The sequence below is a fragment of the Venturia canescens genome, chromosome 6 (assembly GCF_019457755.1).
Source record: "Venturia canescens isolate UGA chromosome 6, ASM1945775v1, whole genome shotgun sequence".
Classification (NCBI taxonomy): Eukaryota; Metazoa; Arthropoda; class Insecta; order Hymenoptera; family Ichneumonidae; genus Venturia; species Venturia canescens.
Genome location: NC_057426.1, coordinates 11,283,571 through 11,309,385, shown reverse-complemented (window position 1 = coordinate 11,309,385; position 25,815 = coordinate 11,283,571). Strand labels below are relative to the sequence as shown.

Here is a 25,815-nt window from a genome sequence, read left to right as displayed (position 1 = left end):
AATTAATAAGAGAACAATTGACATTTTATTGTAAGAATTTTTTTCCCGCGTCTTCATATTTCGCCAATGTAGTTATCGAATATTTCGTCGACAACATCGACTGAATCACATTGTTTCTGAGTATTGTTTGCATTTTTGAAATCGTACATACTAACGTTGAACATTTCGAGCATACGGGCAGAAGGAACAAATTTGACGCAAGATCCGGATTGTCTTTGTAAAGTGAACCGTACCATCATAATACTTTGCAGTACTTCAAGAGACAGCTTATTTCGTAATTTATTTTTAATTACGTTGTATGTCGAAAAAGCGCGTTCGACACTTGCATTTGAAATCGGAAGTGTAAGTAGAGCCATTGAAAATTTGGCAATGTTTTCAAATCGCTTTTGACCAGCAGAATCATAATCTACAAAAACGGCTGAATAAAATTCAACGGAATTGACTGTATTTGGCCACGATTTATTTTGCAATTGATTCCATTCTGACTCTGTCTCATTCTTATTGCCGTATAAGTGAGTGCGTTGGAATTTTGCAATAATACCTGTTAAACTGGGTTTCATTCGCGATAATGCGATTTTAGGATGAAGATCGGCCATCGTCTTTAGGATAGATAAGTTGTCCGGCAATCTTTTTTGAACCTCTTGAGCCAAAGTACAGAGAAATTTTTTGCACCTTTCTTTAACATCCAATAATTCTGTTGGTTCAATATCTTGAGCAATGACGTGAAACTCGTAGCCAAAATACATTGCTGAAGTATGCATTAAACAAGATTGAAAATCGAAATTGATCAATTCACTGTCAGTTAATTTCTGCAAGCTCGATGGTACAACGAGCTTTTGCAGTAAGTTTTTGAACATCAAAAAAAGATCCTCAAGTAATTTCGTAGGTTCTACGTAATCACTTTGAAAAAGCAAATTTAATTGCGTTACACTTTTCAGTTCGTATTTTAAAAAAATAAGAAAAGCTTTGTAGGGTAACCTTATCATGATGTTGTATAACTGAGCAGCCATGTGACAATTGTCTTCTGATTTTGCAATTGAAAATAAGAATTGCAATTCTTCCCACTGATTTAAGATGGTATCGATAGCCTCGGATCGAGCAAGCCAACGAGTTCCGCTAAGACCCTGAATTTTATTCGGTTTTCCACTACCATTAATTGTTTCGTACAAAAGCTTATATTTTTCTAACCGTTTGGGGCTGTAAGAAAACCAATTATGCGTTTCTCGAACCAAAAATTCTAATGGACGAGGCAACATTTCCGATGCTTTTTCAGCGCATAAATGAAGTGAGTGACAAACACATGGCATAACGATTAGGTCATCTATTTCACGCTTAAACAAAGCTGTAACTGAGTTGTGTTTTCCAACCATCACACTCGCTCCATCAACGCCAATGCCGACCATATTTTCAACTTTTAAACCATCTTGTTCTAATTGAAGTTTAATGGCACTATGCACACTTTTTGCATCGGCATCGATTAATTTGATTAACCGATAAAACGTTGTAACCACTTCTCGTTTCTCGAAAGAGAAAAATCGCAACATGATACACAACACCTTCTGCGTTGAAAGATCAGTACTCTCGTCGATTATGAGTGAGTATGGACCGTCGCCAATTTCTTGGATAAGTTCTTGGAGCATACAAGGCCCGAGGACGTTCTTGATCAACATCGAACATTTAGTGCGATGGAGTTTCAAATTCGAAATTATATGTGACGAAGGGTCCAGCTGCGGCAGAATGTCGATCATGTGATTCACAGTCTGCAGTGAACTATGTTCTGCAATAAATGCAGCAATTTTCAATTCGGCGATCTTCGTTGCTTCTGTCAGAACTGGCTCAAATGTTGAAGTCAACGGTTCGAATGTCTTTGCTGATTTGTCCAAGGATACAGCTTTTTTATGTTTTTCTGTCTTTGCGTGGTTCATCAAATCCTTTTTGTGAGCTTTCAACGATATTCGACAATATTTGCAGACCGCAGAACATGTATCAGTTGGATCAGGCCCTAGCCAACCTATAATGTAAACCACAAGACATTTAATAATAATAATAAATTATGATATTTATCAATATCAATTGCGAAAGTCCATATAAACATTAACAAATGTTTAAAATAGTTAGTCGGACCATCACAAATAAAGAAGAATTAAAACAGTGCATACTTGAAGAAATATTAAAACATTAGGTGAAAACACATTGGAGGAAACATTAAAAGTATTAGAGGAATCGAAGGAGTACGAGTGTCTATATACTGATGAAAAATTGTAGGAAACTAAGCAAGACGAGGAGGTGAAAATGGAATCAAATTGAGGTTAACTACCTGGAATGAAAAGGAAAAAAGAAACCAGTGAAACTACCACCAAATGAAGCTCTTAATCAAACACATTCTACGAACCGAACCAGAACACACTGGTTCACATAACTTAAATTACCTTTTTCAGGAAAAAACTTTGAAAACCTCGGTTGATCTGCAAGCTTTGAAGAAATCCCTGTGTAGTAAACATTCATCTCATAGATTAAACTAACCGAATTGGAACAATCATTATTTTGAGTTGATTATGTTTAATAATCTTGTAAACGTAAAAACTGAATCTATTTTCATTCGATCCTCGTTTTTCACTTTCAACTTCCACGTATCTTTATATGTATCTTTACATACAACCGTTTTGTCGTTCGGACAGAGCGTAATAATTAAACATAATATTTAATAGAAAAAATTGAGAATGAATATATATTTTATTCGAATTTAGAAAATGCATGTTAACTAACCTTGAAGCGCTGAATCGGTCTCCCAACACTTTACATATTTTTGCAGATATTTTTTGTTTTTTTCTTTTGGCATGCTGTAATGAATTTGAATATAAGTTTGAATTATTAATACCTTTTTTATTTTTTCGCTGATACTTCAAAAAACGAAAATGACTTACTTTGCAATCCGAGAAGGTACGCGAGCGAGCAGAATCAAGAGACTCGGGCCGTGTTCCGATATTGACTGTGACTGTGAGTACTGCGAGTATTTGCTTTGGTATTCGCTCCGTGCGCGTAAACATACTACTTTGAAAGTGAGCGTGTGTCGTGTATACGTATTCCTCCAAAAACGCCGGAGTCCCCTTTATGGTGGCGCTGGCAGTATGCATGAACACACTAATACTATTAGTGTAGTAGTATTAGATTTTTGGCTCCGCCCACGCGCACAGAGCGAATAGAGATGGTGCAGATTCGATAGAGGGCAGGTCGAAAGTACTCGTGGCGCCTCTAATGTCATAATTTATAAGTTTTTGGGGTAGCACTTTCAATACTTTGATTGAAATATAATCATAATAATTGAATATATATATATATAATAATAATACAATAATGATAAAAGATCCCCAAAAATTTTCACTTTTCACCACTAGTGGCGCGGTAGTCTACTTGTACCATCCCTATAGGGCTTACAGTACTCACAGTATCGGAACACGGTCTCGGTCTCGGTAGAATATTTCGTCTTTAACACGCACCGAACACTTGAAAACTCGAAATGAGAGTAGCCCTTAAAAAATTCCCTAGAAAAAAGTTGCCCCTAAAAAAACCCCCAAAAAAAAATTGCCCCTAAAAAAACCCCTAGGCATCTGCGTTGCCCCTAAATTTAGGGGGAAAACCCCTAAGTTGGCAACACTGTACGTAAGACGTAGCGTAGTAGCAGAGCGGAGTGGGGATAGAGGCGTTCGGTCAGCCAGCGGGAGAGAGGGGAGACGGGCCTGACGGGCGGAGCTCGAGACAGGGGAGAGGCGCAGGCGCAACATGATTCGCTTCGCTCACCGCCGTTCGGCGCGCACAGGGAGGGGAGCTCCGGCCCGAGGGCTGGACAGGAGACAGGAGAGAGGCACAACACGTTCGCTTCACTCACCGCCCGGCGGGCGTAGGGTGAGGACTGGCGCGTGAGTGACGTGAGCGTGCTGTTATCGATACGCACTGTACATTCCAGTACATTGAGAAAACGGGGCACGAAATACAACACGTGGAATTCTACTTTATCCTGAATGACTAAAATAATCTTTTTTTACGATTTAATTTTTTTCAATCAATCGATAAACAAATGAAATAATAGAAACCAATAAAAATTGGTAGCGGTCATAATTTTATGAATTATTGTAACTTTAACAGTTATTTCATAATTTTAACAGTAAATTCAATCTCACTGAAGCAACTGATCGGTCATCTAAATTACAAAATAAAAGAACTTAAGATCGTGCGAATCGATAAAAGACACGAAAACACAACGTAACGATTATTAAAGTTGAAATTTAATAAAAAATAATGATTCGCTCCTTGTCAATATAAATTTTTTTCTTTAATTTCTGAGATTCCTTCTTTTGACGCAACTATAGATAAACCGATAGGGAAGTCTTCGCACTCGATGTTATTATTATTACAAAATTTGCACATGAATGAGTATTTATAAAATTTTGGTAATTCGTGAAAAATAGTATCGAGGCAAGGGCCAGTAACAGAAATAGTTTAGTGACGCCTGTAATATAGCTTCGAGAGTCTTGTGTATGCTCGCACGCGCGCGTGTCCGCAAGCGAGCTAAGATGCAAGCATACCCCGAGCAACGCAACGCAAAGCAAAGCACCTAACGCACGGTCCTAAAGCCATGGGGTTGTCGGCAAGCGAAAACGGACAGTCAGTAAATCTACTCCATAGCGGATAGTTTGACACAGTTCCGAGCTCGATACAGTTTCTGTATCACTTTGAAGTCGCGCAGGCAAGATTCCATGCAGATAAGTCGGAGTTGCAAACGCTGCACGCTAAGCAACGCACGCAACGCGTATAACCGCAGCTATGTACAGCATTACGAATAGTTTTTACTATAGTCAAATGCTAACAATAGGACGCGAGCAACCGACCACGCGTGCACGCACGCGGGCACACTCGATTCTCTATGAAACGGTGGTACAGGTTTTGTCACTACAATTGTTTCTGTTACTCGACATATTGGCTTATCCATTTGCGCAAAAACGGTTTTCTGGGGAAAAAAACCTAGGGAAAAGTAGGCAAAGAGCCTGAAAATGGTGATATTTTATTCGTTTATGTTATTTTCGTATTCAATCGGTCGTACAATTAAATAACGAATTTTTTCTCTCGCGTCGGTTAAAAGTTAAATTTTTGGTGAATAAAAACCCAAGTTCGTTCTCGAAAAAAAGACCAGCGGAAATATAACTTTGTGATAATGAATAGCGATTACGGTTTTCTGCAATACGGTGAAGTGATAACAAAAGTTAAAGGTGAAATGATAAATTCCAAACATGGGAGGACGAAAAAACATTGGAAGAAAAGTGTGTTGAAAATATGTGGAAAGTTCTTTGTGATCAGAACCATGGAGCAGGATAAGAGAATCGTAGAGGCAGAGGGAGAGCGAAAGGATCGTGGAGGAAGACGGAGAGGGAGAGGATCGTCGAGGAAAACGGAGATCGCAAGGATCGCGGGAGAAAAAGGTAGGAAGAAGATCGAGGCCCGTTCCTGCATGTACCCGTGAGTAACTACACCAACGATTTTTTTTTAAATATGAGTGCGCGAAATATGAAAAATGATTTTCATGTTACAAATGTAGACATTTTGCCGATTGAATGATTAAAACACGTGAACGTCAGGATGACGTTTGGATATTTCATGGAAGTATTTTTTTCAAATAATGAACCGTTAGATATAATATTTTCATATTATTTATTTTCATGATACAGTCGTTGCGATTTATAGATTTACGAATAGAATGTTCTGCAGAGTTGATATGTGGTATAGTTGTGCAATCAAATTTTGGTTGAAATGTTTCTGGTAAAGATGTAAATGTGTCTTTACTCGACTGTCAACAAAGTTGAGAATCTTTGTCGTCGTATCTTTTTTCTTTATCGAAGAAAACGACCGTAGCTACATCTGTGTTAACATATTTGGAACTAGACTCGGATGTTAGGTTAAATTTTTAGGTACATTCTACTTGGACGCTGGCAGCGTTAATAACGCTCATGACGCTAAAACGTGTTCGATTTCAAGTGAACGCGGTGACGCTGGTTGCGTTTACGTCATGTTCACCCATCTAAACGCTTGTAGCGTTTATATGAGTTTATTTACATTGAGGCGTTTGGCCTATTACAAATTGCCAAATTATATATGGCACAGTTTACACGTACCACGAGGTTTTACCACATTTTTCCAATGTTTTACATATTTTGTTTTGTATTAACTTAAGCTTACGATTACGATTAGAAATTAAAAATTAAAAATTAAAATACATTTGTACATTGATTCTCAGTTTACTCGCAGTTTAACTTTTAGTGCCCCAGCACAAATTCCCTCTTTTTACAATTTCGGGATACAAGGCAAACAAGTTTTTAATATATTCTGAGGGAAGAAATTCTTGATGTTCTGCATGCTCAGTAACGAGTGAAATATCGTCAGGATGAATTAAAGGGCAAAAAAAACCCATAGGAAACCAATATGAAGCTCGCCCCGATACTGCATTGTCGTTCACCACTGACTGCTGTTGTCACTGGTAATTGTAAGACTTTACAAATATTTTAAATACTTTTTTTCAAACACATTCCTCGTTTTTTTCATCATTTTGAATTGTAAATTTATTATCTGGAATTTCGTATAATAGTCCTCGAATTTCGGTCTGCTATTTGGCTAGAGTCATTCCCACCGAGGAACTTTTTTCCTTAAATTTTATTTTCTCATTGAATGTCGAATGATCAACTTCAAATTGATTTTCAACGAAACTGTAATTCTAATGAATTCTCAAATATTTAATGATGAACATTTTTCTGCTTTCAGTATTTTATTATTGCAGCGAAGAGTAAGCAAATTTTGTTCAATGTACAGCTAATAAGTTATATATAGACAAAAATCGACAGATTTGTTCGCTCAACAGCTTTTGCCTCTGTTTTTTCAAGTATCGTTAATTCACCGTCCATCACGCAACCGGAACGAATTCTCAATCGATTTTAGTTATCGATAATTTGTAACCATCTCGTGATCGAACGGATATATCAGTTTTCAGTCGAAGATTTTCGTATTTCAGCGATGACGAAAGTTTATAGCGTCTTATCACGTTCGCCACGATCGTCTTCAAACAAATGATGGCGAATTTTTGTCCTGGAAGGAGAAACATGGTTTTTGTGATAAAATTATGTTTCACATGCGAGTGACCGACTAGAGAAACGTCATTTGACCCACCTATGCATCCCCTGGGACCCCCGCTGAACGAAACATTTGCACAGTGGTGTCGTTCTTCAGAATTTTCGGGAAGAAACCTCTCAGGAATGAATTTATCAGGTTCGTCCCAAAATTTTGGATTTCTGTGAGTTACGAAGGGCACCATGAGCACCGAGCAGCCCTCAGGTAATGTGCAAGACTCTGGTCGGAGGAACACGAGGTTGAATTGTGATAAAAATTTACGTTTCTCCTGCCTCACGAACTTTGATTTTTTGTTGAACGATATTACGAAATGAATTTATCAACTAATTGAAAAATAGCTCAATTTAGGTCGATCGTAAAATTGGAAATGGCATTTTTATGGGAACGTCATTTACCGAGAACAATGTCGCCTTTCAGTTGTCGAACCATCAGAGGCGCGATTGGAAACAGTCGTATGGTTTCTCGAATAACCATTTCTAGATATTTTAATTTCGGAATGTGGTCCTCGTCGATCGCCTCATCCCCAAGTACTGCATTCACTTCGTTTCGAACTTTCTCCTAAAAATAACATTTTTCACACGTTTTCAATCGTAACTCAAAAATTCGAGTATAGTCGTTGGATTTTGGGTTTGGATTCGATTTCAATTGACAAAACTGATCGGTTTTTGCTTGCATGGAACGAATCAACGAGTTTATTCAACCGAATGAAAACAAATCCTTATTTTCTTTTTTTTTTTCCTTATCTTTCCTTTAATTTATTTTATTTTTTATTTTTTTAATTTTTTCATTGTTCAAACAATTGGCCAAAAACGTTTTGCTACTGCGACTCTAAGAAATTAATCGATTTTCCGGTTTTTTAGTGTCCTCCACCAGCGCAGATTCGGTTCAGTAAAATATTGAGCAATAAATTTGGGTGAAAATGAGGTCAACGCTCGTAAGCTCAAATAAGAACGAACCTGTACAGCGGGGTGCATTCCTAGCATCAAAAATGCGAACGAACTGATGACTCCCGTCGTATCTTGAGCCTTCGAAGCCATGAAAAAAAGATAAAGTCTGAGGAATAGCGGAGAACTCTTTTGTTATGGAAATTTCTCAAGATAATTTATAACTCGTCGAATGAAAAGCAGAAATCGTGTAAGTAGTTAGTTATAATTACTGCAGTAAAAACAGTGTAGATTTCATCGCGAAGTTCAACGTCGTCCATGTCGTTGAATTTATTAACGTGAGCTATCAATTGTTCCAGCACCATGACACGAGGTCTCTCAGGATTTTTTTCTCCCCTTTCGAACTCGTAGTGCTCAGCTTTCTTTCGGACAATTGCCTGCGACAGCAAGAAAAACCTTTTTCTTCATACCTCGGTCGAAAGTACGCACTTTCGGCCCCGATTTCAGGGCCGAAAGTTCAACATTCCTGCATTGGTAAAAAAAAAAACACGCTCGCTGTGACAGCGGGAGCAAAAATTTTTCTCTGCACACCTTAGTCGAAAGATAACATTTCTGCGCTGTCAAAACTGCATGCGCTTCATTTGTCTCGGCGGGAGCAAAAACTTTTTTCTGCATTCCGAAAGGTTTGACGTAATTATTTTTTTTACTTTTGACGTTTGACGTTTGAACAGATATTGCTTACGTGTTTTTTGAAAGGTTGTGTCTAGTCATCTGCAAACCGTACGAATAAGATTATGTTATTCATTCGGAAATATGTTATGGAAATGCCATATTATTTCCAAGCACTATTATCAAAACAGTACAAATCCGAACGAATAACATACATTTATCCTTCCAGATAAAATCAATGTGAAAGCCAAAAATAAAGTGACCAGGCTGATAAAATGAATATAGTCGTTCGGAATAATGATTTATTTTCAGCTTCATAGGAATGCAAATATTCATATTAATTATCTTTGCTAATATCTTGTTTTTTTGATGCCTGCCCCCCCGACCAGCAGCACTCGCTTCGCTCGTGCAGCAAATGTCGGGGGCAGGCATCAAAACATCTTCTATCGATAGTTGCGTATTTCGGAAGAAACGTACTTTCGACCGGCTATGAAGAAAAATAGTATACACCATACGGGCAGAAGTTTGATAGCCCTGAACTGCGCGTCAAATGCCCTCGGCTTCGCCTCGGGCATTGTGACGCGCAGTGCAGGAATATCAAACTTTCTGCCCTTGTGGTGTAATATACTATTTTTTATTATTGACTTTTTCAGGTCGAAATACCCACCACCGTGGCTTGGCTTATCGATATTACTATTAATAGTAATTTCGTGGAAAATAAAAAGTCGATTTGAACGTAAGCAGTACTGGAAAGTATTTATTACTTATTAAATGATTTTTGTATTGGAATTAGGCTGTTATTTGAACTGATTCTCAATCGTCTGACAAGATTCATAGAAGCGTTTGGAAAAGCAATGTCAAATACTCACATTCTCCGCGAAGCTACGAATCGTTTCAACCCCTTTATTGTGATCTTTGCCCAACTTGGTGAGAAAAAATAAGCTGTCGTAGTAGAGCCAAATTTTCGTCATTCTAGCGTGGACGATTTCGTACATTCTTCGAAATAAAATCAAATGTGGAAACGTTAAATGTGATGAAAAAATTCCACACCGCAACTTCGAACGGATTCAAACTGTCAAGATTTTTCGTTTGGATCGAGAAAGAAGTTTTCTGTCTAAATCAAACTTTTGTTGGATCTACAAATCACTGCGAGCAGAATGACTCGCATCAAGCGACTAAAAACAAAAATTTTGTTCATTCAGGGACTAGATTTGTCGGCTGAAATCTACTTTTTCTCTAACCGACACAAAAACATCGTTGATCCAACGAAAATTTTTGTTTAAACGTCAAATTTATTTTCTCAGCGTACCTTTCGGTCCAGTAAGCAAGTTCTTTGTAATCATTTTTCTGCGTCGTTCCTGGCGATCCGAAGATCGTATCTGCAACAAAAACCTTGGTCAGTGACGTTTTTCAAATGCGTATCATTAAAATCGAGCTCCGGTTCGAAGGCGAATACGAACCCAGCATTATGTCAATTGTGCAATGAGCCATGTACGACGAAATGTCAAATTCACCGGCGCCGATTTCTCTCTCCAAAAGATCGGCACAAGTGCGCGAGTGTCGATCGAAGTAACGCAGATAAACTGACAATGATTTGTTGTTCAACATTGGAATTATCAGCTTCCGATGAGCTCTGTGTTTCGGTCCTGAACCACTCACGAGCCCTTGACCGACGAATGGTTCCAAAATGCGATAAATCGTATCCTTGTACGCAGCTTTTCCACTCCCAAGAATTGTCTGGATCGATCGATGATCGGTTAACACAAAACGATGGTTGAATTGAAAAAATTTCCCTTCGAAGAATGATCGATTGTGCGGAGAGCAAGAATTTTTCAATTCCAAATAATTCACTTGTGAAATCATCAATCGTTTTTGAGAGCAATATTTTTCATTTTTTTCTATTTCTTTTTTTTTCAATTTTTCAATTTCCATCTACAATTTCAATTTTTTACTTTATAAAGAATTTTTTTTATACGCTATTGGGGAATGTCATGCCTCGTAATCCCTCGGTTCCGTCACGACGACGTAGAGTTTCGGTCCAAGCCAGACGCGAAAGGGTGTCTCGTAAGCCGAGCAAATATCCACGATTCTGTCCAAAGTGTCTGCGAAAAAGAGATGTCGTTTTTGGAAATTCAAAAAACAACAAAAAACCAAAGTCAAACGTACCCTCGGTTTTGCACGCGAACTCCAAAGCATTACCAAGCATTGGAATGGCTCGTGGCCCCGGAAGTCGCGAAGCAAACGCAATTAAACGAGTCCTTTGCCACCACCATTTCGAAATATTTTTCCAAAAGTAGATTCCAATCAGAACGATCGATATCACCGTCAAATGACCTGTCAATGGTATTACTTGGCATGACACAAAATATTTTGACTACGTTCCAGTCGATTCGAATATAACTTTGACGAAAATTTGCTCAATAATTCGACGAAATGAAATTTGACGAAATTTCACTTTGTTTTTCAATTTAAAAATCATAGCTCACTGAATTTTATGAGCGGTGAAAACATTCGTTTTTTATTTATAGAACAATAATTAGCTCAAGGACAGAGTATAACGTCAATTCGGTGAAAAAAATTTAAACAACTTTTTTAGACGCTACAGATAATACAAATTTATTTGATCGATCCTGACACCATAATACAGCACACGAACAAAATTTCCTGAATTCTTGAAACTCGAATATCAATAAGTTGTCCACCGATGAACAGTGTGAATCGAAATCTACTAAACCGATTTTTGAAATTTGGTATGGTGTACTTCCTCACACAATTGACTGCGAGAGCTTTTTTCCAATTTTTCATAATTTAAAGCCCATTAAGGCGAAAATCAGTGTCTTCACTTCTAAGTGTCACAAAAAAGCAAAAAAATCGAAAAAAGAGTAATCCTCTCGTGGATACCTGTCAATTGCACGTGTAAGGAAGTACGATGCCAAATTTCAAAATGATCGGTCCACCAGATTTTCATACCGCACCGAGTTCATTATTGACGTTCGGGTTTTGAAAATTCTGGACATATTCTTCGTATATTTTAATGTCACAATCGAAAAATAAATTAAAAATAAAATAAAGACCTGGAGGGTCTAAAAGTAAAATTGGGATTTTTTCCACCGAATAGACGTCAGCCCGCCCTTAATATTGTGTTAATTCGATCATACGACGGATTTCGCGTGTTTTAATCGCACCATTTTACAATGCATCCACGAGTTTATGCCACTCACCGCGAAATGTCAAAAAATATCGAACGCACAGGGACGAGTGATCGACGAGACGATTGAATTGCCACTTCATGATCAATTAGATTTGATTCGACGAACAGCTGCACTTTGGTCTGTACATAAAAAATGAAGAGGACACGAATGAAAAAGTGCGATGGAGACGCCTCATTACGTGGCCACAGTCGGGAGGCGACTGTCGAGCAATGTACACGTGAGTGAGTTTCTTATAAATAGAACGATGCGGAAAGAATAAAGGAGCAGGATTGAAAATCGTTGCGTGATGTTCAGGCTTTCATTCTCATTCTTGATTCTGATTTAAGAGCAAAGTCAGAAGTCAGCAAAAGATGCAAATTGCCTGACCAGAGACGAGTCCAATTAAAAATTGAATGGCTCATTTAATCGAACGTTTCTGATTGGATTGATCGGGAAGAATCTAACGCAGCGGGCAGGAACTCAAGGTTATTTCGAAGGGAAATAAAATGCTCGATAACGATTGCTTCGAATTCGATTGCATCGAATTCTCTGTGGACAGAACCTCCGATTCTTCTCCCATGCGAATTTCGTATTACGATTTTCGTGCATTCGGATCACGCACTCGTGTGTTCTGTGACGCAACGACCCGCCTGCCTTAGGAATCCTATGCGCACCAAGGCAGTTGACAAGAAATTTTATAAGCTCGTGAAAAAAACGTCTCACGATTTTTTTCAATGAAAAATCTCCGATCGTGACAAAAGTGTGCAAATTCTTTTGGCCAAAACAAAAACTCAGTTTTCCCTAGAAACGGATATTTCCGTGAGCAAAGGAATTTTTAGAAAAATACCTCAAATTCAAGCCCATATAAAATATAATTTTTAAAAATGATGATTAAAAAATTGGTCGAACGACGTTCCACTGAATGAATCATTCCTCCTCGTTAAAAAGCAAGAACAAAGATATCCCCCTCGGCGAAAGGTGTCAACAATAATTCTATCAGCCTCGTTGATCCTCAACGAAGACACATCTACCGGAAGCTCATGACGCTAATGTTTTTTGTCTATTTTTATCATCTATTAAACTCTCCATTCACAGCATCTCGTCCTATACTCGGTCTCCTACGTCGAGACTTTAATTTCAATTGAATTCATTTCTCCTCTCGGTTGTAATACGTGCATCTGGGATAAGCCACGATAACAGGTAGAAAGAAGAAGTGAACAGTACGCAGAGAAATGGGTTTCCCTTTTAGTGGCGTTTCAGTAGGTAATTAAGTTGATTATGTGTACCCAAATTCAAAATTACCTTCTTCGAAATGTTTCAAAAATTATTAACAGAAACTACGAACTGGAGAATGGCGACAACCACAGAGCTTTACTTTCGGTTAAGCACGCGACGAGCCAAAACAATTGTTTCATTTCCGTTGTTCTCGGCCCCGGATATTTGCTTTGAGGCGAAATTTCCTACCGGAGAAAGGGTTCGTGATACGATAGTTCGGAGATAGCTTTCCTCCCAAAAGTCCACTGAGAAGAGAACACTTGAAAGAAATGTTTGTCGGGTCGACGAATGCTAGCAATCCACAAGATTCATTGTCGCAGATGAATAATTTTCACTCACAGTAGAAATTAGTATTCCGAATTACCAATAAATACTTGGCCTCGATATCATAAATTTAAATGCTCCAGGTAACTTGGATAGAAACTTTTTCAATTCATTTAGTTGTTCCCTCTCTTTAGACTTTTTGTGATACGATCCGGAAACAAGGGACCGTCGACTCCCAAACTTTTTTCCTCCAAGAGAATTTTGGAGGTTTTACATAATAATTTTCACTTTTTAACGAAAACGTCGTTGGCCCAATAAAAGTTTCGTTTGACCAACAAACTCATTTTGTCCATTCGCCATTAGATTTCACACAAATGGACATTTTTCCACGCGAAAATCGGATAAGATCGTAATAATGAGGCTTGATAAACTCTACATTTTATCGGAGATGAAACAACGATTTATACGCCTGGTGAAAAAGCAATTATCAGCCCTCTCCTCGTCGTTGCTTCATATTCACTCAATATATGTTAGTGGAAGTACAAGCCTAAATATAGAGTGACACTGTGGCACCAATTTATCGAATGAATCCTCTAGGTGTGTGTTGACTATCATCAGCTTAGGGGACTGCGAGTCGAGAGATCGTTATGCTCTCCGTGCACTGACGGAAGCTCCACACCGGGCACGAATCTCAGCCATACTCGGTCTCGACGTTCTTCACTTTTTTTTCGAATCCCTTCAGCAGTCGATGGTATTTCTTGAAAAAAAATTCCCTTCGATCTTTCGAGGCTTTTCATTCGCGCAGTTCATTTAGCATTAATGTCCTTCGATTTATTGATTTTAAGGTGTTCCGCGTACCGGATTTCGTTGCGATTAAATAGTGCACCAAAGTTCTTGTCCAGTGGATCGAATCTTCGTGAAATTCGGCTCGCCCGGACATCCAATTGTTCGTAATAATATTCTTGTGCATCTTTTCGCTGCGGGGAATAAATCCTTACGAATCATCATGTGAGTTTCCAACGCTTTTTTCGTATTCGTATTCTTATTAATTTTGTATGCTTTTTCGGTAAACCGAAAGTGAATTTATTCGTTGGAGGAGTCTCTTGTGAAATATTGCTGTTAGTAAATTTGCCAAAACTTTGCTCGCTCTTTGCTGGATATTTTTTGCTCGATTTTCGTTACAAGTGCAACTCCGTGGGTTGAATTTGACGTGATTGGAACCACGGCATTGCGGAATTTGATCGAATCAGGCTGAATTTTTCAGACATCCCTTTTTCAACGATGATTCTTCGAAAATTATTGATTTCTCGGGCCTCGAGTCGATATCGCGTCTTTTTATATCTTTCACTCGCCCTGCGAACCGAATAGCTTCGCGAATCCTCCTTGATATACTGCCCCACGCAAAATTTCGACTCGATTTTCCAAGCCGCGATTCCAGCAGAGTATATGCAAAGTTTACAATTTTCCAAATGTCACAGCCGCATCGAATCTTCAATTTTCACGACTTTCCCCCCAGTGCATAACTTCCATTCGAATCACTTCGCTTTTTGCTTACACGGAGAGTGAAAAATAGTAAGAATTACTATGCCGCTCCAGCGTTGGGGCGCCCATTTTGGAGGTTTTAACAAAAACGTTGTGGTTTTCGTGTCGTTTACACGGAGAGAAAACAATTGTAAAAAAAATTGTAACATTTTTACCAGCAACGTTACAAGTTCCAAGTTAATTCCGAATAAAAAATTTTTAACTACGAATTTTACGCATGTGTACCAATATATTTGTTTCGGTATCATAAAAATGCGTGTATGTTCGTAAGAATTAATAAATATTACGATACAGAACTATGGCACCCCTATGGCACCATGGTAGTTTTTGCTGGAATTGTCTCTCCGTGCGTGGTTTATCGAACAAACTTTGCCCGGGGGGGAATTTTGAAACGTCTCAATCGAGTAGCTCCGAGCCTGAAAATCTGAATAAATCGAATCAAGTTCGTCAGGTTTCAATTCGAAGATACAAAATCAAGAGACGCGGTAGCGGCTCGACGCCAAGTATTAAAAAAAAAACGAAAGTGTAAAAGAAAAGTCAGCGCGAGCCCTGCCGCACTCTTATATACGCGAATATGTCGATTTATGACGTCATAACGTTTTTCAAACCGTTCTTACGGATAAACCATTGTAGTTAAAAATCTGAAAATTAGTGATTTTACGATTTTTTCGATTTTTACGATTTACGAAAGGGTCGAATGAGGAATTTGGATTTTCAATTTGGAAGCGAAATTTTAAACTTTCGCCTAAACCGTGAAAGTGCTTGCCATTCGCGGATCTTTTGTACGGGCGCGCTACGAAATGGGACAAGGTTGCGAGCGATGGGAACAAACGTTAGTCAAACAGTGATTCCCGGAAGTTGCTCGTTGCCCGTCATCCATCATCATCAAGACCCTTTACTCGTGTGTATACATATGAACACGTGTTGCAACGTACATCGTGCCAGTGGCTGCTGACTACCCGAGGCCCTTTTTCAACTCGAACTATTCCGATCTAAACATCGCTCGTGAAACTGATTTGGGCCTTATCCAAAACGGTGCCGGTGTGTACCGACACGTCTGTTTCCCCTGCGAAGGCTTCGCTTATTTGCCAAAAATTTTTCAATCCCGACTTGAGACCTCCGGGCACATCGCTTTAGCGGAACATTCATTCCGATCACGATTTTTCAATAAAAATTCAAATCACCGAATGATTTAACCATTATCGAATAAGTCGATCAGACTTTTCTTTACGAGCGTTCAACTTTCGGTAGGAAGAGTTTCAATTTGAATTGTGCCGTAAATCAATTTGAATTGCTCCAAAGTTCCGCATCTGGGTCTTCGAATGGAGATGAGAAACCTCGGGGATTGTTTCGATCCCCGTGGAAAAGTTTTTTCTATTCCATTTTTATTGTCAGATTCTCCGAGGAGAAAATCTTTTCGTTTCTATTGAAACTAATGAAAGGGGAAAATTCAGCAAGTGCTGTTTAAAATTCGCTGTTTGTTTGTTTTTTCTTTTGGTTCGTTATACTTTGGCGTAGCGTTTTTCTTTTTCTTGTATAAAAAAAAGGTACACCCGGGATTAAGCTTCGCCCTCAATTTCGTGTATATTTAAAGTTTGGATTATTTGGCTCAGCTTGGGAAATTCAGCAAATCATCGAACAAATGAGGGGAATCGATGTTGAAAAATTCTATTCTGTCGATTCCCGTGGGACAAAATTTGATATAAAACTCAACAGATTATCGGAAACTGAAGTCTGGGAAACAAGGAAATTCAAGAAATAAATGTAAAAAAATGAGGTGAAGAACAAGTTATAAACGAGAGGAACACGAGGACTGGAGACTCGAGACGTGAGAGAGTGATTGAGCGAATTTGAGGATGCCTTCGTGCGAGACATCCGGTCGGGTCAGGGTGGACAGATCGACGAGCCCTCTTCCTCAAAGACCGGCGAATCCGGTGCAGGAACTCAAAGCTCTTTTCTCGGATCCTCATTTGAGTAGAGTCACGAACGGTGGTAGCGAACAGCAGCAACAGCATCACGAGTTTCGATTGGAAGCTGTACAATGTCTGCAGATCGAAGAGGCCAAAAAAAAAGATGAAGATTTACCGGAACGTGGAAGTTGGACCAGCAAGGTAAGCTCGTAAAAATTCGTCACACACTAAAGTCAACCGAAATCTTCAAAAAATCCATTTTTTTTTATTGCATTTTTCGAAAGTGTACACATTTTTTAAAAATTTATAAGGATCTGAGCACTCCAGGGGTACTTTTGAGACGCGTTTTTCTCAAAATTACGTTTTTGGACGGCTCGTTGATAAAATCTCCGAAGCTATTCAACCGATCCTTACCAAAATTTTACCACGTGTAGCCCGCGTATCATACGAATTTTGAAATTTTCAGCAGAACTATTTCTTTTTTGTAAAAAACGATGAAAAAAAAACGTGCTCTTTTGTAGTTTTTGGAAAAATGGCCGCCATTTTGTCATTTATGAAAAAATATAGCCCTACTAACGATTGAGTACCAATTTTTGTTTCTCCGATCATCCATTTTTCTGTACGAAAAGTGAGTGAAATAAAAATAAAAAAAATTTGTCGCGTATTTAACAGTGTATTTTTTAGGCCTAACATTTTTCATATCCATATTTATAATTTGTACCTGTCAAAAAGTCAAAAAAATTCGTGAAAATAGTCTTTTTTACCCGTCTAATTAAGGCAGACCCCTTAAATTAACAAAACACTCTTTCATAAGTTTTCATTACTTTATTTTTCTATTTATAATCTTTCGAATATTTCCGTTCGAATCATCAGTCATTTGTGCAGACGAATGTATCGTTCAAACGTAATTTTCTTGACTGTTATCGTCGATTTTACAAAGTTCCACTCCGAAACAAACATGAATGTTTTCTCGCGAAAATTTTGGCGACTGGTCGAGTCAAAGAGAGTAAACGTTGCTACTCGACCTTGTACCTTGTACGTTCAACTTTTATTCTCAACAGTAAAAAGTTGGTCTGCTCAAGTAAATGTATTTTAATAAAATATGCCACAGACGTTCCTTTCCGAGAGAATCACTCATTGTATGTGTGTATGCTTTGATTACAAACGACAATACTTACATTCGTTCGTACGTAAGTTAATCCACGATGTGCTTCAACATTATTTTTTTCCACACACTCGTACCTGCGGTATGTGCTACATGAAAGCGTGCAGCTAAACACTCGGATGTCGAATAAACAATTAACGAACGAATCGATGAGTAACCCGCGGCAAAACGTAAAATCGATCTACGAACAGTGCAACATTTAATTTTGCCTCAGTCGTTGGGTCAATTATTATTAATAAAATGTAAATAATTTCAATGCCCTCGGCGATCCTTCGATTCGGTTTTTATTTCGAGTATTTTTTTTGCCACATTTGCTCGTTGGCATAGCCACGATATTATATGAAAAAGATGAATGAAAGAAGCTTCGATAGCTTCCGCGCTACTCTTTAGCGGGCTGAGGATTTCTTTTTTAATGACATCCATTCAGATCTGGGATCATTAATGTCAAAGTGATTTCGAAGGTGGAGTTCATCCTGTCAGTAGTTGGATTGGCGATTGGATTGGGAAACTTATGGCGCTTTCCATATCTCTGCTACAAAAATGGCGGAGGTGCTTTCATGGTGCCTTATTTCATAGCTCTGGCTCTCGCCGGAATACCAATGTTTCTCATGGAGTTGTCGCTGGGTCAAATGATGACGATCGGAGGACTCGGCGTTTTTCAAATAGCTCCAATATTCAAAGGTTCAGACCACTAATCGACTTTTTTCATTTTACCGACTTTTCAACATTCAAATATATTTCGATCGAACTCCGAGTAAAAAGTCTTACTCCAGGAGAAAAATGCGTTGGATTCATTCGCAATTTTCCTGCTTCGAAGAATTGACTGTCAGTTGGAAAAAATATTTTTTTTTCTATTGTTTCTATAATTTTATAACTTTTATTTTTTTTTTTTGTGTATATTTTTGTAATTTTATTTGTTTAAATGATTTTTCACATCGAGTGAATCAATAGAAATGAAAAATATTTCTTGCTCCTCTCATTACGATTCCAATAACAGTAAAAGTGTAATGAGTGTGAATGAACTACTTTTTCAAGGAATTGGATACGCTACCTGCGTTCTGTCCTGTTGGACCAACATTTACTACATCATCATTTTGGCCTGGGCACTATTTTACTTCCTAGTTTCTCTTCGTTCTGGTAATTGTTTCACATTATTTTATCTATTTTTTTTTTCTTCGTTCCTGCACGAATCCTTCGAAAGCTGACTCAATCCTATATTACTTGATGCGGGAAACAATCTGCATCGCATTGTCATTCCGTACTATTTCAGACAAACAATTCGTGCACAAAATACGAATTCGATGGCCATGAACCTTCCTCGTAGTTCTAACAATCTTGATCGAACAACGAAGCTGCATGACAAATGTTAAAACGACTTTTTCTGGAGTTGCGATGGAAACATAAAATTTACGAAGTTTTCTTTTTCGAGTCGATCAATTAATTATAATAATTTACTTTTGTTTCACGTTGATCAGTTATTTCGTTAAAATGCACGAAAAATAATGCACAAAGATTTGAAAAATTTTTAAAGATTAAAAAAAGATTAAGAAAATAGAAATATAAAAAATGTATATTTTCATTTTTATTTTTCACTGCTCAGATGTGCCATGGAGAACTTGCGACAACGCTTGGAACACTCAATATTGCATTACACCGACGGAACGTTTAGCAGCCGTGTGCTGGCCCAAAGGAAATGACACTATATGTGCAACTTCTATTGGAAATTTGAGCCACTGTCTTCTCAAGGATCCAGTTAAGGAATTTTGGGAGTAAGTGCGTCCAGGAGATATTGGACCTTACATTTTTTATCCAATCGATTCCTCGGTGCCATTCATTGATTTTAATGTTTCATTGGTTTCGAGAAAAACGTTTTTTTTCTTAATTTTAGTTCATCAATGTCGTGTTTTTAAGGAGTTTCGGTACAGGCAATACAATATTGCCATGCTAAACCATGCTAAAAACATAAAAAATTTCAAAAAGTTTAGAATTTTATAAAATTTGGTGAACATATTCTTTAGTGCCAAATTTGGCAATACAAATTTTTTAAGATTTTTCTTCTACACAGTTATCGAGTAATTGATCACTAAAGTTCACGTGTATAAGCATAGCGTTTTCATATATATAGGTATACATTCCGGGCATAAGAAATCTGCTTTAATGCGTAATTACTCGATAACTAAGTAGAAGAAAATTTTGAAAAAAATTGTGTTTTTGCACTTGATGTTGAACAACATTATCACCAAGTTTGATCAATTTCTTAATATTTAGACTTTTGTACCGAAACTCCTTAAAATGAATTCATTTAAACATCATTGCTGTTGAATATTTTGTATTTTTTTGTTAATCGAATTAAAAAATACGTAAATTCGAAGAATTTTGAATTAAAATACTGATTGCGATACTTGAAATCATAATGAGAAGGTCGAAGTCAATAAATTGCTGAAAAACTAAAGTTAATCGGTCTGTCAATAGAAATTGGAATTTTCAGTTATTTTATGACAGTAAAATTACAGTATTTACATAATTCCTTCAATAAAAATGATAGAATAATGGTTGACTTCTTATATTTATACTGTTGCAACAAATATATTATGCACAGAGATGAATTTCGAATATTAAATCCTCCAAGGAATGTGAAGGTATGACGGGTTGTTGATTTTCTGTAAAAAGGAGACGCACTCTTCAGATTTCAAGTGGAGTTGACGAGGTCGGAGGGATTCGATGGGAGTTGGCAGGCACACTGGCCGTTGTTTGGATAATGTGTTACTTCTGCATTTGGAAGGGTGTCAAATGGACTGGAAAAGTATGAGAACCAAAGTATTTGGATCAAATTCTAATTTAAGAATAACTTGGCTAGTTTTATAATAAATTATTTTGCAAGTACTTTAGTATAAAAACTAAATTATTAAAACATTTTTTAAAAATCTCTCTCCAAATATTTGTTCAAAAATCTTTCACTTTTCGCGAAAAAGTTCGCGTTTTTTTCGTAAAGATTCGAAAATGCAGTGACCTAAGAAGATTTTTTTATATTTTCATGAATGAAGCACCGAAGAGCGAAAATATTTTCGAATCGATTTACTGTAAGATAAATTTGTTTAATACGCTTTATTTTTTCAATTTACTCTCAAATTGCCAGGTAGTTTATTTCACCTCACTGTTTCCGTACGCGTTGCTCGCAGTACTTCTGGTCCGAGGTCTTACTTTACCCGGTGCAGCTGAGGGTTTGAAATACTACGCGACCCCGAATCTATCAAAACTTGGTGATCCTGAGGTGACTATATATCCAAACGTTGGTTATTTTTTTTTTAATTTTTCAATACGCATATTGTCAAAATATACTCTTGATATTTTTAAACATTACGCATTGATTCAAGCGCATTTCAAACTTTACACTTTCAATATCGATTAATTCGCATTTGGCTTTTCCCCGACTCAATTCTTCTGACCGGATGAATAGAAATTTCAATACTATACTTGCAGTAAAAACAGCAGTAAATTCGAAACTGGCAACTTGTTTCAAATAATCAAAAACAGACTTTCAATGATTTTAATCCTGTGCAGTTTCTTTGGATACACGAAATTGTGCTTCGTACTTGAAAAAAAAAAAAAGAAAAAAAAACATTCCACATGACGAAACGCGCTTTTTCTGTTGTTATTTACGTTATAAAGGTTTGGATCGATGCAGTGACGCAAATTTTCTTCTCCTACGCCCTTGGTCTCGGTGCGCTCGTGGCTCTCGGCAGTTACAACAAATTTAACAACAACGTCTACAAGTGAGTTAGTGAAGTTGCGTACTCGACTCGTATTCTTTATATTAGAAACTACAAAGCCGATTTAAAACGTTTCATATCTTCGTTCGTTCGTGTGTAGGGATGCGTTGGTCGTATGCATGGTGAATTCGGGTACGAGTATGCTCAGCGGTGTCGTTATTTTTTCTGTTGTTGGATTCATGGCACATGAACAACAGAAACCGGTAGCCGACGTCGCCGCATCGGGTAATTATAATCCGTCGATTTGTTTCGTCCTCGATCAACACTTTGGTACAGAATTAAATCAAGCCAAAACGATTCATGCCAGACGGAGAACAATGTCAGATCCAAAGTTACAGCTTCATACTGACAATACAACATTTCGTTTTGTCTAAATTTTCCCCAGGTCCTGGATTGGCTTTTCTCGTATATCCTTCAGCAGTTCTACAATTGCCTGGTGCTCCGGTATGGTCGTGTCTGTTTTTCCTCATGTTGATTCTCATCGGGTTAGACAGTCAGGTAAGAAGATTATGGTGCGACGAAGTACATTAATTTGTATTAATTGGATGCTAGTTTTCACGATTCCAACCAATTGCTTCATTTTCACTTTACCAATTTTCAATTTTCTTATTTTCAATTTATGATAGATTTGATGAAACAATAAAGTCTATTTATCTTGCCAAGTTTTCAATCGCTTATGTATCACTGATGAAATGCAATAAATAGAAACAAAGTGAATACATTACACGAATTATTCCAGTTTTGTACCGTCGAAGGATTCATAACAGCCGCTGTGGATGAGTGGCCAAAACTTTTGAGAAAGCGTAAAGAAATATTCATCGCAATTGTCTGCTTTTTGTCCTATTTGATCGGACTTTCTTGCGTTACCGAAGTAAGTGAATGAAAATTACTTAACCCCCCCCTCCCCGAGTCTAAGAGCATTTTGATTTAGGAAATTTACAAGAAAACTTTCTTTTGAGATGTTTAAACGAATATTCTATCTCATTTTTTTTGTTTCAGGGTGGAATGTACGTTTTTCAATTATTAGATTCGTACGCCGTAAGTGGGTTTGTTCTACTGTTTCTAATGTTCTTCGAGTGCATTGCCGTCTCTTGGGCTTTCGGTGTCAACAGATTTTACGACGGCATTCGAGACATGATTGGTTATTATCCGTGCTTTTGGTGGAAAATTTGCTGGACTTTTACGACACCAGCAATTTGTGTGGTGAGCCATCGAACTTTAATTTATATTATAAAAGACCATTGCTATCTAAACAATGTTGGATAAGTAAAAAATTGTTCAAAAATGCTCGTTGAGTAAAAATCTCATTCCTTGGGAAAAAATCAGATTTTCAATTGATTTATGTTATCATTTTACTGGATGCCTAGCAAATTGATTTGCGTGTTATATTTCACTGATGAGATATTGATAAATCAGTTTTTTGTTCAAACTTAAGTTTCTTATTTGAAAGTGAATTGTATTGTTCGGCAGGGTGTTTTCATTTTCAATATCGTCAAATTTTCACCTGTCAAATATTTAACGTACACGTACCCCTGGTGGAGTCACGTTCTCGGATGGATGGCAGGACTATCCTCGATGCTGTGCATCCCAGTTTACATGATTTATATATGGTGCGTAACTCCTGGAACAACTTCGGAGGTAAGTAGCGCTTGTTGTTTAAAACGGAACGAAACAAAAATTCTTCGCTTGAGAGTGATGACTGAAAAAATTCGTGCTTCCATTTTTGTTGCAGAAATATCGAAAATTGGTGAAAATCGATGACGACATTGCGACCTTGAGAGCTAAATTGAATCCTACAAAAGCTGCTGAAATAAAAAGCGAGTTCAATTTATAGCGAAAAATTTGCCGGAATGTGAGACTCTACAAATCGCATGTATGTTTGCCAGTGTTTACAGTGCGAAGACAGGTGTTTTGAGTTGAAAAAATTGAGTTATATTTCATTATATGCTCAAAATATGGTCAATCAATAACTATAATGCAAAATATTAAAATCAACGAATGAAATGGAAACGATGGTGTCGGAATAGTCGTCGAAAAATGATAAAATTCGTTCAGAAAAGGATATTTGAAGTGAGATAAACGACATTTTCGTAAAATTGGCTCGCCTAAATTTTATTTAACAAATTACATTAGAAAACAAAATTGTCAGATCTCAGGATCAGAGAAAGGTCTTATCCGAACGCGAGGATTGACCGAATTGGCCAATTCATAGAACAGGGAAAAATTGAACTCGTACCTCGAACGATGGATCAACTTATTTTTAATAAACGACTTTCTCATTTTCTTGCTCTCCTTTGAGGGGGATTATCCTATGTCTCTCTATTTTGCATCTCTTTTATACGGTCTATGAGCTCTTCTTTCCATTGCTCCTCAGAAATTGTGTTCGCCCACTCTGGTATCGCTGTTACCGGCAATGTAAATGTAGCCATCATTGATTTCACTTGATTTATCTTATCCGGATCCAACTCTATGTTCGACCTATTGCACAATGATGTCCATACTTGGATAGTCTCTGAAGGACCTCCCTGTATTATAAATATGAAATATCAATATCACCCTCATATTTTTTCATGGTATTACAGCTTGAATGAGCAATGCATTTCAATGCTAAAAGTTGATATGATTTATTGTATTTATCAATCTACAAACTATATTTAGCAATAATTCTCTGTCACTGAATAAAGAAATTGAAAAAACTTTCAATTTTTTCATTCTATTCATTATATATTTATTTAGGCATAAACTATGTTTACCGTTATTACTGTATAGCTAATAAATACAAAAAATTGTATACAATGTTCGGGAGTATTAAAAACTCTTAAGTTATAAAGCTGGTTAACTTTTCATGATTATACTTTTCTGGAATTGTTTAATAAAAAGTGTATGAAAAAATATCTAAGGATTTTGCTACAGAACAGGTTCAAAAAAAATTTTACACTCATCTTCCTCTTTGTTACATAATTTTACGAAATAGGGTCAGATGTGATTGCAAAAGGGATCGATAAGAAATTTGAATACCTGCTGCTCGTCATCTAGCACAGTCGATAATCCTTGCGACCTTTCTACTGAAGCTGAGATCCATTCTTCATCCTGTAATTATCATCAATACATGAAAAATACTGTAACGGAAATGATTTTCTCAAACATTAGAAAATCATAAAAGTTTGCAATGTTTACTTCAGATTGATCACTAGTTAAACTTCAAATTTATTGTACTAGAAAATTAATGAATAAAAGTAACAAGGACTAAAAATACACTGTTCAAAAAAACTGTGAAACAAACCTCAAAATCATCGTCCTCATCGAGCATGGGATCTGCGTCTGTTGGTACTTGTGACAATGGCATATAACCTGTCATTCCAGTATCCTCATCTTCACTGTCAGACTCGTTGACAGCTCTTGCACCGGCTGTCAAATTCGGCACACTCAAGTTTTGTTCAATCGGCTCTTGAGTCGGTTCTGGTGACATTTTTTTCAGACTTAAAAACGGATTAACTCAATAATTCGCAGTTACTTTAGTGAAGTTAACCATTAACCTAACATATATATTGTTATTATGATTGCTTCGCGTCAAGAAATACGAGTGAATTCCACAGTTTTCTTTGAGTTACGATTTACGATAGTTACACAATGATGTATGTGTTCATTTGAAAATACGGTAATTCACTTAAACGAATGAGTTGTTCCCGGCCTAATTTTTTTTCATGAATAATTTTGACGTTTATCAGTTCAGTTTTTTCACAGATCACCACGGTCAGCACGGTCACGGTGGTCACGGTCCATAACAAGACCGTGAGATCAACACTTCGCACTAACACTAACTCAACCGAAAGAGCAGCACCCTCTGAAAATGTTTCATTCGCCCACAGGGCCCTCCTCAGTCACACCACAGTTCATGCTTCTATGTTTCGTAAATTGGAACTGGATCAACTGGATCGAGCGATTATTGACTCATTTCATTCATGTTGTGTATTA

At 37.4% G+C, this 25,815-nt stretch overlaps 4 protein-coding genes and 1 long non-coding RNA gene across 7 annotated transcripts; 2 read left to right on the top strand and 3 right to left on the bottom strand.

Moving 5' to 3' along the window:
• Window positions 1-6: 6 nt before the first annotated feature.
• Window positions 7-3,134, bottom strand: LOC122412250 (uncharacterized). Of its 2 annotated transcripts, none has more exons than XM_043421683.1 (4): window positions 2,925-3,134; window positions 2,767-2,840; window positions 2,430-2,472; window positions 7-2,011 (listed from the first exon to the last, which is right to left on the bottom strand). In XM_043421683.1, the coding sequence occupies exon 4, from the start codon at window positions 1,923-1,925 to the stop codon at window positions 54-56; it is 1,872 nt and encodes a 623-aa protein (XP_043277618.1). In that variant the 5' UTR covers window positions 1,926-2,011; window positions 2,430-2,472; window positions 2,767-2,840; window positions 2,925-3,134; the 3' UTR covers window positions 7-53. The 2 variants fall into 2 exon arrangements, with proteins under 2 accessions (XP_043277618.1, XP_043277617.1); XM_043421682.1 differs by having other exon boundaries at window positions 2,430-2,486; window positions 2,925-3,133.
• A 2,552-nt stretch (window positions 3,135-5,686) lies between these two features.
• Window positions 5,687-12,150, bottom strand: LOC122412703 (cytochrome P450 4c3-like). Of its 2 annotated transcripts, XM_043422440.1 has the most exons (11): window positions 11,945-12,149; window positions 10,890-11,057; window positions 10,719-10,825; window positions 10,184-10,460; window positions 10,033-10,102; window positions 9,593-9,719; window positions 8,327-8,491; window positions 8,127-8,195; window positions 7,566-7,728; window positions 7,210-7,389; window positions 5,687-7,128 (listed from the first exon to the last, which is right to left on the bottom strand). In XM_043422440.1, exons 1-11 carry the CDS (start codon window positions 12,012-12,014, stop codon window positions 6,968-6,970), a joined length of 1,557 nt encoding a protein of 518 aa, XP_043278375.1. In that variant the 5' UTR covers window positions 12,015-12,149; the 3' UTR covers window positions 5,687-6,967. The 2 variants fall into 2 exon arrangements, with proteins under 2 accessions (XP_043278375.1, XP_043278374.1); XM_043422439.1 differs by having other exon boundaries at window positions 5,687-7,389; window positions 11,945-12,150.
• Window positions 7,171-8,833, top strand: LOC122412705 (uncharacterized). Its single transcript, XR_006261422.1, has 3 exons — window positions 7,171-7,308; window positions 8,031-8,304; window positions 8,414-8,833. It is a non-coding gene; the product is annotated as an uncharacterized lncRNA (long non-coding RNA).
• A 1,912-nt stretch (window positions 12,151-14,062) lies between the features above and the next one.
• Window positions 14,063-24,123, top strand: LOC122412702 (sodium- and chloride-dependent GABA transporter 1-like). Its single transcript, XM_043422438.1, has 15 exons — window positions 14,063-14,204; window positions 14,299-14,461; window positions 16,712-17,106; window positions 18,532-18,751; window positions 19,106-19,207; window positions 19,671-19,839; window positions 20,741-20,873; window positions 21,207-21,341; window positions 21,740-21,843; window positions 21,941-22,065; window positions 22,226-22,338; window positions 22,580-22,711; window positions 22,840-23,043; window positions 23,311-23,478; window positions 23,573-24,123. Exons 3-15 carry the CDS (start codon window positions 16,852-16,854, stop codon window positions 23,672-23,674), a joined length of 1,962 nt encoding a protein of 653 aa, XP_043278373.1. The 5' UTR covers window positions 14,063-14,204; window positions 14,299-14,461; window positions 16,712-16,851; the 3' UTR covers window positions 23,675-24,123.
• LOC122412704 (male-enhanced antigen 1) lies at window positions 23,926-25,640 on the bottom strand. Its single transcript, XM_043422441.1, has 3 exons — window positions 25,124-25,640; window positions 24,859-24,930; window positions 23,926-24,365 (listed from the first exon to the last, which is right to left on the bottom strand). Exons 1-3 carry the CDS (start codon window positions 25,307-25,309, stop codon window positions 24,150-24,152), a joined length of 474 nt encoding a protein of 157 aa, XP_043278376.1. The 5' UTR covers window positions 25,310-25,640; the 3' UTR covers window positions 23,926-24,149.
• Window positions 25,641-25,815: the final 175 nt, after the last annotated feature.

Excerpts from the sequence above, each read along its gene's own strand:
- LOC122412703 (XM_043422439.1), bottom strand. The coding sequence starts at position 12,014 with ATGAAGTGGCAATTCAATCGTCTCGTCGATCACTCGTCCCTGTGCGTT. Across the intron at positions 10,826-10,889 it reads GTTCGCGTGCAAAACCGAGG|ACACTTTGGACAGAATCGTG; the intron begins GTACGTTTGACT and ends TCTTTTTCGCAG. Across the intron at positions 8,196-8,326 it reads TCTACACTGTTTTTACTGCA|GCTCAAGATACGACGGGAGT; the intron begins GTAATTATAACT and ends ATGGCTTCGAAG.
- LOC122412704 (XM_043422441.1), bottom strand. The coding sequence starts at position 25,309 with ATGTCACCAGAACCGACTCAAGAGCCGATTGAACAAAACTTGAGTGTG. Across the intron at positions 24,931-25,123 it reads ATGAGGACGATGATTTTGAG|GATGAAGAATGGATCTCAGC; the intron begins GTTTGTTTCACA and ends TGATAATTACAG. Across the intron at positions 24,366-24,858 it reads TGCTAGATGACGAGCAGCAG|GGAGGTCCTTCAGAGACTAT; the intron begins GTATTCAAATTT and ends TTTATAATACAG.
- LOC122412702 (XM_043422438.1), top strand. The coding sequence starts at position 16,852 with ATGCCTTCGTGCGAGACATCCGGTCGGGTCAGGGTGGACAGATCGACG. Across the intron at positions 19,208-19,670 it reads CCTAGTTTCTCTTCGTTCTG|ATGTGCCATGGAGAACTTGC; the intron begins GTAATTGTTTCA and ends TTCACTGCTCAG. Across the intron at positions 23,479-23,572 it reads CTCCTGGAACAACTTCGGAG|AAATATCGAAAATTGGTGAA; the intron begins GTAAGTAGCGCT and ends TTTTTGTTGCAG.
- LOC122412250 (XM_043421682.1), bottom strand. The coding sequence starts at position 2,839 with ATGCCAAAAGAAAAAAACAAAAAATATCTGCAAAAATATGTAAAGTGT. Across the intron at positions 2,487-2,766 it reads GACCGATTCAGCGCTTCAAG|GGATTTCTTCAAAGCTTGCA; the intron begins GTTAGTTAACAT and ends TTTACTACACAG. Across the intron at positions 2,012-2,429 it reads AAAGTTTTTTCCTGAAAAAG|GTTGGCTAGGGCCTGATCCA; the intron begins GTAATTTAAGTT and ends TTTACATTATAG.